Here is a 12,207-nt window from a genome sequence, read left to right as displayed (position 1 = left end):
TGCTGTCTTTAGCCGTCCTATTTAGACAGTTCCCCAGACTGTGCTGTCTTTAGCCGTCCTATTTAGACAGTTCCCCAGACTGTACTGTCTTTAGCCGTCCTATTTAGACAGTTCCCCATAGTGTACTGTCTTTAGCCGTCCTATTTAGACAGTTCCCCATACTGTACTGTCTTTAGCCGTCCTGTTTGGACAGTTCCCCAGACTGTACTGTCTTTAGCCATCCTATTTAGACAGTTCCCCATACTGTACTGTCTTTAGCCATCGTATTTAGACAGTCCCCCAGACTGTACTGTCTTTAGCCGTCCTATTTAGACAGTTCCCCATACTGTACTGTCTTTAGCCGTCCTATTTAGACAGTCCCCCAGACTGTACTGTCTTTAGCCGTCCTATTTAGACAATTCCCCAGACTGTGCTGTCTTTTGCCGTCCTATTTAGACAGTTCCCCAGACTGTACTGTCTTTAGCCGTCCTATTTAGACAGTTCCCCAGACTGTGCTGTCTTTAGCCGTCCTATTTAGACAGTTCCCCAGACTGTACTGTCTTTAGCCGTCCTATTTAGACAGTTCCCCAGACTGTGCTGTCTTTAGCCGTCCTATTTAGACAGTGCCATAGACTGTACTGTCTTTAGCCGTCCTATTTAGACAGTTCCCCAGACTGTGCTATCTTTAGCCGTCCTATTTAGATAGCTCTGTAGCATGCTGAGGCAGCATGTCTAAATAATTGTATTAGTTCTACGAAGTAGATAAGGCATACTTTCACAAACTGTCTCTGTCCCTCTCGTCGTTGTGTTGTGTTCATTCTTCTCTCACGTGGTCTGTGTGTATCTAACCTAACGTATTAGGCGTAAAAGTGAATCTGTCCAGAGATCTGTATATAAAGATGAGATGCTCATTGTAGTCAATTACCCCACTCTGCGCTGAACTAGGTTGAATATTTGCTAAATGAAAACTACAACTGTCTTCAGCCCAGTGTTCCACATATATATTATTGGAATTCAAGTAATTGAACCGACGTCGGTCAATTAGTTGTTTAATAACAACACCCCCGAAATGTTTGTTAATCGCTCAGCACTAGTTTGCTGAAGTTAAGCATCTGCCCTCAAACATCTTTGTCTAGCTACAGGGCCTTCACAAAGTATTGACACCCCGTGACTTTTTCCACATTTTTATTTGTGCTACAGACTGAATTTAGAATGGACAAAATGTCGGCTTTGTGTCACTGGCCTACACACAATACCCCATAATGTCTAAGTATATACAAATGAATTCAAAATGAAAAGCTGAAATGTCTTGAGTGAATATTAAAATCAAGTATTCAACCCCTTTGTTATGGCAAGTCTAAATAAGTCCAGGAGCAACAAATTCACATAATAAGTTGCATGGACTCACTCACCCTGTGTGCATTAACATGATTTTTGAATGAATACCTCATCTCTGTACCCCACACATACAATTATCTGTATGGTACCTCAGTTGAGCAGTGAATTTCAAATACCAGGGAGGTTTTCCAATGTCTCGCAACAGAAGAGCAACTATTGGTAGATTGGTAAAACAAAAAACGCAGACATTGAATATCTATTTGAGCATGGTGAAGTTATTAATTACACTACACCCAGTCACTACAAAGATACAGGCATCCTTCCTCACTCAGTTGTCAGAAAGGAAGGAAACCACACAGGGATTTGACCATGAGGCCAATGGTGACTTTAAAACAGTTACAGAGTGTAATGGATGTTATAGAATTGAGGATGGCTCAACAACATTGTAGTTACTCCACAATACTAACCTAAATGACAGAGTGAAAAGGAGGAATACAAATATTCCAAAACATGCATCCTGTTTGCAATAAAGCGCTAAAGTGAAACTAAAAAATGTGGCAAAGAAATTACCTTCATTTCTGAATACGAAGTGTTATGTTTGGGGCAAATCCAACAACTCACTCAGTACCACTCTTCATATTTTGTCGCTGCATCATGTTATGAGTATGCTTGTCATCAGGAAGGAGTAGGGAGGTTTTTTTCTGACAAAAAGAAACGGAATGGAGCTAAGCACAGGCAATATCCTAGAGGAAAATCTGGTTGTCTGTTTTTCTACAGACGATGGGTAACAAATTCACCTTTCAGCAGGACGATAAGCTAAAACACAAGGCCAGGTTATTTTCCGACTTAAATCGTCTTGAAAATCTATGGCAAGACGTGAAAAAGGCAGTCTAGCAATGATCAACAACCAACTTGACAGAGCTTAGAGAATTTTAAAAAGAATAATGTGCAGATATTGTGCAATCCTGGTGTGCAAAGCTCTTAGAGACTTACCAAGCGAGACTCACAGCTGTAATTGCTGCCAAAGGTGATTCTAACATGTATTGACTCAGGGGTGTGAATAATTATGTAAATGAGATGTTTCTGTACTTCATTTTCAATAAATTAGCAAACAATTCTAAAAACATGTTTTCACTTTGTCATTATGTGTGTAGATGAGAAGAATAAAACATATTTTATCATTTTGAATTCAGGCTGTAACACAACACAATGTGGAATAAGTTAAGGGGTATGAATACTTTCTGAAGGCTCTGTAGTATCTCTCACAGCGGATAAGGTGTGTTTGGAGAGATGGGGGTAAGTTGTTGGCTCTTGGTAAGGTGTATATTAGCCCAGCGGAAGCCATCTTGTTGGCAGTTTCTCCAGCGTATCTTGTTATTCCCCCTCTTTTCTCTCCACCTAGCTACACACTCATTTGATAGGCTAGCCTATAAATGGAAGCCTCTAGATGATTTGTTTTTTCCCTCCACTTTGAAAAGTGTGGAATCGTGTTGACCTTTCCACTTGGCATGCTCTGAGACGGACACCGGATCTGACAGAGACACGAGAGGGCACACAGTTACACGGCCTGAGCTGAGACTTCCCATATTCCACTGAGCGAGTTTATCCAGGAAGGCACAGTATGGAGTAGGTTAACATGGGCTTTTTGAAAACCAAGAGCCATGTAGCAGTGGTCTTGATCCCTGTTTGGAAATGCCGGCTGTGCTTTCCCAGCGTGCTTTAAGTGTGGATGAGATATTGATTGGGACTTTAAAGAGCGGCTGGTAATTCTCAGTATTGGTGTCAGTAAGGGAGTGGAACAGTGTTGTCTGTGCTGTCACACTTTTCCACCGAGGTAGAGTGTGTGAATAAATGTATTGATTTTTCACGCCTGTGAGCCCACGTTATTAGGCTTCTATATTCCAAGCTTGCACCACTTCACTTGATGCCTCCCTCCCTTTCTCTGTGAACATCAGTCTTTTGTTTTTATCCATCACACCGTCTCAAGGTCTTCTGCAGTTCTCTTATGAAATTAGAGGCACTCAGAATCTTTCAATGTATCATACATACACTATAATCCCACTAGATCCAGTCACATTGGATACGGTTGCCTCTCACCAAATCATCAAGCGTGCCAAGAATCATACTTATCTAAACACTTTGACAAGTTTTGTCAGATTTTCCCTTGAACCTGAACAGCAGTTGCAAGCAACAGCATTATGTGCTTAGAAAATATTTAGGTAAAAACCAAGAAATCTTTTCATAGACACGGACAAAAAAACTCCACCTGCCATCAGATGATCTAAGACCATATGGTCTGACTGAGACCAAAGACCCTATATCGCATAAGGCCCTATCGCATAAGGCCCTATCGCATAAGACCCTGCTGAATCCCTCACCACAGTCACCCATAGGGACCATGTTTGACCTATATTTGGCATGGCTTGTTACGGTCCCCCTCTCAGCACGGCCTGACCTTCGACCTCGCGACAACATAGTCCAACGCGTCTGAGTTTTCTAATTAGCCTAGCGCTTGAGTATTCCGCTATGATGCCATGGTGTCTCCATGACGGCGAGGCTACCGAGTTGATCCGCCAGCCGCTGCTGCTGTGTGCCCAGAGTGCAGATTAATGCTTTTTAATGAGCAGTGGTGAGGACCTTTTGGAGCTAAGGTGCGATTTAGCAAATCAAGGATGGATGTCGTCTGTCTGTTCTTACAGAACACGTCTAGAAATATCTAACACTTTATTAGGCTACTTGACAATGCTATATAAAACACAGGCTAGCCTGGCCCAGCTGAAAGAGAATCTATGACACATGGCAGCTGTAGTAGTGAACACTCTCCTCCTGTTCTATTGACACAGTGAGAGCCTGTGGCTGGGGCCGAAACCACACTGAATAAATCATAGCACAGCCAGAGATTAGCCGAGACAAAGGAGAAGCGTATGTTCGAAGTATAGAAATATATAAAGTAGTATGTGAGGGAGTTAAATATGCAGGCCTTCCTCACGACTTGTCAGCCAAGTGAAAACAAGGCAAATTGAAGTGCCAGGGAAACAACAGCCAGACGACAATGATCTGTTTTAATGAAATATGATGCGCAGAGACATTGCTGTGTTGTTTCTTTCCTAACGCTTTAATCAACATGTCACTATTTGACTGTAATCCTACCCCACCCATCCACCCCCGATGTGTCATATTTACATATTACTGGGGCGCGGTGAAGCTAGTATATTGATTGTGTCGAAATTCCATCATCGCCCCTCCTTTTGTGTTTGAGAGAAGAGAGATTTTAAAGCTAATTATTCTAATCTGACGGTATGCTTTATAGTTTCCCGTTCTCCTGTAGATGCACAGCATGTTCTCCTTCAAACATTGCTTATCTGAATTGTGTGAATGCGAGTACAGGTGTGTGTGTGTGTGTGGCTCTCAACGGTCAAGGCGTTGCGATACAGAAGAGTCATATTGTTCATTTGTGTAAGAGCATGGAATCCATGTAGACCCATTGCCAGGGTCATGCTTGCTTAGACTTGCTATTGATGTTTTTCCTCTTTCTATGTCGCTTCAGTCCAAAAGACTGTCAAACTGCTTTGGGACAGAGCAAGGACAACAAGAGGAAGGAAATGCAACAGGCTGCCTGTAGCGATGTTTCTTTGTCAAAGTCTTCAGAGGGATGATGAAAAGTAGTCCGGTCCAGTTGGGACACCTTGAAGGTCCGCAGTGGTCCAGTCCAGAGGGGAAAGAGCTGGACAAAGCTTTTCTCTGAATGTTCTAAGGTTTTTGGAAGGTCAAGTCAGGGAGTGAAATCTTTTCGTGCCCAAGGCAATTTTTGGGGCTTTCACTCGAAGCCACCAGCTGAGATATCAATCGATACATTTTCAACAAAAACATGTGTCTAGGGGGACTCCATTCCTAAAAGAATGTATTTCACTAGTAAAGTTCACAAAGTTCCAAAAACGCGTGAGGGAGAACCAGAAGAGCGAAACAATCAAAGAGCTCATTGATTACCGAGATAATTCTCTGGACGACTTTGATGGACAGAAAGGAAGTCAAAGGACACAGAGTCCTGTTTATTTCTTTATTTTCCTTTAATGGACTCTTCAGCCATCCCACCACAGGTATTCTCCTGGAATCCCTTTAATGAACTCTTCAGCCATCCCACCACAGGTGTTCTCCTGGAATCCCTTTAATGGACTTCTCAGCCATCCCATCACAGGTATTCTCCTGGAATCCCTTTAATGGACTCCTCAGCCATCCCATCACAGGTATTCTCCTGGAATCCCTTTAATGAACTCTTCAGCCATCCCACCACAGGTATTCTCCTGGAACCTCTTCAGTGGGCTGTGTTGGTTAATTAGACTGATTCTTCGGGACTACTGTAATAGACCCAACAAAGCCTTGTGTATCCTGCTCATTAAGACACACACACTTCCTCTCCCAGCACAAAGGAAACGCAGGTTGGGAGGTTGGCTTCGCTGCTGGTAGTGAACGACAGTGGCACACGTCCATAATGCCTTTTCTCCTGAGAGAACAGGCACTAACTGCAGCCCAGCGGGCTGATTTAGTTTTGGGACCAGACCCAAGTCACTCGAGTGTATAGAGGAACAATGGTTAATATAGTGGTTGTCTTTGTGTGGGGGAGCTGGAAATGGTGGCCAACACTCGGTTATCGAAGTGTGTGTGTCAAACACTCACCATCCATGAACTCCGGGCTCAGTTTATTATCTGGTGTGAAGAGCGATTTGCAGTTTCTCAGCGGCTTTATTCGCTACCCATTTCCCAATGATCTTTCTTGGTACACGGCCATGAATATTGATTTGCTGTGTGTTAAAGCATCCCTCTCTTGAAGTGCGGCCTCACATCTCATCTCTCCTCCTGCAGATTGGGGTGGCAGCTAGCCATGGGGGTTTCAAAGAGTTCGTCAGCCAGCCAGTCACCCCTGTGAAGGTCACAGTACAAGTCCCCAATGGTGACAATCTAATTTCTTTACTGCTGGCCCAATCTGGGGACGTACCGTGACGCCTGTTTGGTAGGGGTCAGTAGAGTCCGACCCGGCTCCCACCCTCCAATAATGGAACACTGTCATGTACCATCCATTGGGACTTCAGTCACTAGGCTACATGCGTGGCTTTGTTTGCTTGGCTACTGTATGTCAGTGGTACAACTAGGATACATTAGTGCACTGCTAAATCTGAGGCAAATCTATATGAGGCGCTGCATTCTTCTACTTGCCCAGAGTCAGATGAACTTGTGGATACCATTTTTATTTCTCTGGGTGCAGTATGAAGGAAGTTAAAGGTAGTGTCACGAGCCAATGCTAAATAGCGTTAGCATGATGACTGGAAGCGCATTGATTGGACGTGTTCCGGCACGCTAGCGTATGCTACTGTACTTGTAGACTTCCAGTCACATGAATCTGGCTTAAAACCAGACTTAAAATCATTTTTTAATTTTAATTTCTTTCTAAATAATAATAATAAAGACAAACAGGAGAAGAAAAGATGAACAACAGAACACAACAAAACCAAATGAAATAGCAGCAGATACCATCTGAACACAGCAACTAGTACTGAAAAGTGGTGTCATTATGGACATCTTCATAGACTAGATATTCTGCATGAACAGGGCTTTAAATCCACAGGATGTTATTGGCGAAGATTAGCTCTATGTCGGACCGAGGGAGCATGAGATCCATAGCATTATGCCATTAGCATAGCATTCAAGCCATGAAACGCATTCATTATTTTGTTGTTTTCAGAAACGCTTTCAGGGGCATTAATTGCATTCACAGTCATTAAGGTTGTTTGATGTGGAGCAGAGATGTGCACTCTGCTCTGGTTTGCATTCATATGCATCTGTGTGCATCGTTGTTGTTTGTTTTGTTGGTGTAGTTAGCAAGGCTCCGCTTTGTCTCTGTTCCACCTTGTTGCTGTTGTCTTCGATGTGCGCTGGACCTTTGGTGTGTGTGTGTGTGTGTGTGTGTGTGTAGGCTACATATTGAGTATGCATGTTTGTGAGAGTGTGTGCGTGCATTCGTGTGTGTTTTGTGTGCGTAGGCCTATGGGCTGGGAATGTGTGAGACTAGCAAGCTCTGGCCTCTGTTATAGCGTTAGTCTTGAGGTGCCACACGGGGCGCTCATGTGTTGTCAGCTGTGATAATTTTGTTGTTCATCATCCCTAAGTCGCTTGTGACCAAGGCCTTCGCAACTCATTCTCTCTCCCTTTCTGTTCCTCTCTCCCTTTCTGTTCCTCTCTCCCTTTCTCCCTCTGGTCTCTCCTCCTCTTCCTACCATTCTCCTCTCCTGTCCCTAGCATTCTCTCCTCTCCCCTACCATTCTCTCCTCTGCTCTCCCGAGCATTATCTCCTCTGCTCTCTCTAGCATTCTCCCCTCTGCTCTCCCGAGCATTCTCTCCTCTGCTCTCACTAGCATTCTCTCCTCTGCTCTCTCTATCATTCTCTCCTCTGCTCTCCCGAGCATTCTCTACTCTGCTCTCCCGAGCATTCTCTCCTCTGCTCTCCCGAGCATTCTCTCCTCTGTTCTCCCGAGCATTCTCTCCTCTGTTCTCCCGAGCATTCTCTCCTCTGTTCTCCCGAGCATTCTCTCCTCTGTTCTCCCGAGCATTCTCTCCTCTGTTCTCCCGAGCATTCTCTCCTCTGTTCTCCCGAGCATTCTCTCCTCTGCTCTCCCGAGCATTCTCTCCTCTGCTCTCCCGAGCAATCTCTCCTCTGTTCTCCCGGGCATTCTCTCCTCTGTTCTCCCGAGCATTCTCTCTGTTCTCCCGAGCATTCTCTCCTCTGTTCTCCCTAGCATTCTCTCCTCTGCTCTCCCGAGCATTCTCTCTGTTCTCCCGAGCATTCTCTCCTCTGTTCTCCCTAGCATTCTCTCCTCTGTTCTCCCGAGCATTCTCTCTGCTCTCCTGAGCATTCTCTCCTCTGTTCTCCCTAGCATTCTCTCCTCTGCTCTCCCGAGCATTCTCTCCTCTGCTCTCCCGAGCATTCTCTCAGCCAACCTTCCCATCCTTGTCTCTTTGCCTCTGTGAGGTCTGTTAGGGTAATGAGGCGTCTACCTGGCCATTTAAAGTTGATGGTAATAAGACCGAATATGTTTGAGGAGAAAGGTGTTTGGAATGAGATGTTATTGTTGCTGGAATAAAGGTGATTTGAATCACATGAGTCCCCCGTATCGCACCTTGATCCTAATGCCCAAAACACCTCTCTCCTACACACACACACCACAGTTACCATCAAACAAACAAAACTACCGCCCGTCTGGGCATTTATGCACACACACATGCACGCATGCACACGCACTCGGGTTGGGGGTTTGAAATCATTTCACAATTGACATTTTTGTCGGGTATCCGGCTATTTGAAATACATGTTCCTTACATTTTGGAGGGCCAGTGAAATGGTAGAGCAGGTAGAGGAAGGAACAGTTGCAGTAACCAAGGCAACTCCACTACAGCCAAGACCAGATAACTTGTAGCAGCCAAAGCGTTATTTATCTTCCCATGTAACAGTGCCTGTCTTGACTGGATTAACCTGGAGAAGCTGTTGGTTGCTCTTTACTCCTTCTCATTTTGCTAACTTTTATTTCCAGAACTTTACAGAGTAAGTTGAAAGCCTATCTATTTCGTGAAAATGTTGTTAAGTATTGAGTATGATAGCATCACTTGTCTGTTGAGGTGTTGTTTCAGTGTAAAATAACCAAGTCATGGATGACCGACAGTCCACCCGTTGCCTAGGCAACAGAGACTTTGGCAAAGTGTTGGAGGGGTTTTCCAAGACACTGCTGTAGGGGCTCAGCTGCCAAAAACTTACACAGCTAAACTTGACATATTTCTGTCAGTACTTTGCACAATTTACACAATTATTTCTGTCACAGTAACTTTTTATTGACATTTTCAATGGGCAAGTTTATCAGGTGGAAGTAAATATTTTTAAACCCTCCCAAAAGCCACCCACCTACAGACTCAGCAATATAGCATGTTCAATGCAAGGATTCATATAATAACCCCCACTCTTGCAACATAAATGGACATTTCAGAGGTGTTGTCAACCACATTTATGATATAACTGATACTATTCTGATCCTCTGCTCTCCTCTATATCCATTCCTATATCCATTCCTGTTTGCAGAAGTCTGTCCAGTCTCATACCATACATTTGATTTGATGTCGTCTTCAGAGAGGTCATTTCATTTTCTTTTCTTCATAACGCACTTTCTGTGTATTATTACATTATTTTCTTTCTACATAACACATCTGTGTATATTACACAAATCCCAATTTATTGTCTTAAGTTAGCTTGTCAGCTAATGTTAGCCAGGCTAGCTAGGTAGCTAACGTTAGCTGGACTAGGGGTTAAGGTTAGGATTAGGTAACATGCTAGCTAAGTAATTAAAGGGTTAGGTTTAACTAACATGCTAGCTAAGTAGTTAAAAAGTAGGAAGTTGTTCATAACGTGATTTGTTTGGGCTGCTAGACACTCCCATTATACGGCCACCCGTCCTCCCAGACTAACCTCCCACCTGTCCTTTCTGTCTTAAGTTACCCGCTGTTTTTATCTGTGATTGAAATGCACTCTATATATAAAGAAAAGGTTAACAAACGTTTGTGTGCCTGTCATGAATGTCCAAAAATAAATGTCTCTATTTCACAATAATCTGTGATACTCCTAGCAAGTCAGGGGAAACCACCACCATCTGATCTCCTTTCAAACTTTACCTCCCAGAGGATATCGCTTATTCTCATTTCCCCCTCTTTCATCTGTCCTGTTCATACCCTCTCCCTCTGTCCTTCCTTCCTTCCTTCCTTCCTTCCTTCCTTCCTTCCTTCCTTCCTTCCTTCCTTCCTTCCTTCCTTCCTTCCTTCCTTCCTTCCTTCCTTCCTTCCTTCCTTCCTTCCTTCCTTCCTTCCTTCCGGCCGTCTGTCGGTCCTATTGGTGTGGATAATTGCTTCAGGTTTACTCCCTCTAATGCAATATATTAGGGTCGGAGCCCCTTCACATCAGCCTAACGCCGGCATTTAATTAAGTCTCCCGGGTTAGGTAGTGGGCCGCGCTCCATCAGCAGATCACATGGTCATTAGTAATTAATACACTGACAGGATTAGCGCTCTCTGCTAGGCTTGCACGGTGTCGCTAGAGGGCAGGGGGGCCTGAGTGATGGCTTCCAGAGGGGGAGAGAAGGGAAAAAGTGTGTCTGTGTAGTGGGTCGGTGTGTGGGTTGTCAGGGGAGGGGCTGGTAGGTGTGTGTGTTGTCAGGGGAGGGGCTGGGTAGGTAGGTGTGTGTGTCTGTGTAGTGAGTCGGCGTGTGTGTTGTCAGGGGAGGGGCTGGTAGGTGTGTGTGTTGTCAGGGGAGGGGCTGGGTAGGTGTGTATGTCTGTGTAGTGGGTCGGCGTGTGTGTTGTCAGGGGAGGGGCTGGGTAGGTGTGTGTGTCTGTGTAGTGGGTCGACGTGTGTGTTGTCAGGGGAGGGGCTGGGTAGGTGTGTGTGTAGTGGGTAGGTGTGTGTGTTGTCAGGGGAGGGGCTGGGTAGGTAGGTGTGTGTGTCTGTGTAGTGGGTCGGCGTGTGTTGTCAGGGGAGGGGCTGGGTAGGTGTGTGTGTTGTCAGGGGAGGGGCGGTAGGTGTCTGTGTGTACATGCCAGTTTGCTCACACCAGTGTGTGTGCTGAAGTCTTCCCTCCGTGGTGACGGGGGTCTTTTCTCCAGCAGTAATGACATCATTAGAGGGCGACTGTGTTTCCATCTGCTCCACCATTACTCTCGCCCCACTTTGGGCCGCCCCGCCACGACGTGGGTCAGAATTAGAACGACAGGGGCTAAATGGCCCTGCTAAATGATGAAGCCATTAGGAATGGGAGGCTAATTTAGAACATATGTAGTCCTGGAGAGAGAGAAAGAGATGGGGAGATACTGGGAGAAGACAACCAGGAAAGTTAACTTCCTTACCCGACATCTTCAATATCTGTCAGTCTGGGGCTGTTGTTAGATCTGTATAAGGTATTTATGAGCGTTGATGAGACAAGGATGGAGTGGGTTTTAAATATGCAGACGGACTAAGAAATGGGGGATGAGATATTTTGATGACTCGCCGGAACTCTTTCGTGGATTGTTGTATTAACCTCGATGACATAATCAGTTATAGATCGTTGTTCTGCTGACAACATAATTCCTTATGTTCAATGTATTATATGACATAATGCTATTACATACATGAACTGACATTATAATAGGTACATTAGTTGTGTGGTGTGTTCTTGGGAGGATCGTAGATTAGACCAGACTGTCACCATTCACAGTGATGGCTGTTGTGTGGTGTGTTCTTGGGAGGATCGTAGATTAGACCAGACTGTCACCATTCACAGTGATGGCTGTTGCTCTATACTCCACTCCTTTGCATGAATCCTAACTTGAGCCCTCTGTCAGTGAGTTGTCATTGATGACATGTAATATATATTGTTTTACTTAACTTAGTGGAATGCATTTGTTGGAAGTCGCTCCCAGAGCGTCTGCTAAATCTAAGTAAGTGCACAAGCCTTTGCTAAATGACTGAAATGTCAATGTTCTGTAGGTTCTGTTGATGGACTACCTGGATGTGAAGAACACTAGAAGTGCTGCCGAGCCCTCTGCCCAGCTCACCTACGCCAGCACCGGCAGCGAGTTCGCAGCCTTCTTCGCCAAGAAGAAACCCCAACGTGCCAAGCAGTCCCTCTTCAAGTAAGACACCGACAGTCTAAAACACTTGAGCATTGAGGGACTGTTTTACCAGACCTAGATTAAGCCTACTTCTGTACTATAAAACATGCTTGACTTGATGGAGAATGTCCTTTGAAAGTGCTTTTTAGTCAAGGAAAAGGGGAAAATGTCCCCTACACCTCAGAACCCTAACAGAACCAAGTTACTGTACAG

At 44.7% G+C, this 12,207-nt stretch overlaps 1 protein-coding gene across 1 annotated transcript in view; it reads left to right on the top strand.

Moving 5' to 3' along the window:
- LOC110513021 (exocyst complex component 4-like) overlaps positions 1 to 12,207 on the top strand; it is a 241,406-nt gene that overhangs the window by 51,678 nt on the left and 177,521 nt on the right. Inside the window, exon 8 of the mRNA XM_036945079.1 lies at positions 11,870 to 12,015. Within this exon, the coding sequence (XP_036800974.1) occupies positions 11,870 to 12,015 (146 nt within the window). The remainder of the gene's footprint in view (positions 1 to 11,869; positions 12,016 to 12,207) is intronic.

Source organism: Oncorhynchus mykiss, chromosome 15 (assembly GCF_013265735.2).
Source record: "Oncorhynchus mykiss isolate Arlee chromosome 15, USDA_OmykA_1.1, whole genome shotgun sequence".
NCBI lineage: Eukaryota > Metazoa > Chordata > Actinopteri > Salmoniformes > Salmonidae > Oncorhynchus > Oncorhynchus mykiss.
This window is presented reverse-complemented; position numbering and strand designations above follow the sequence as displayed.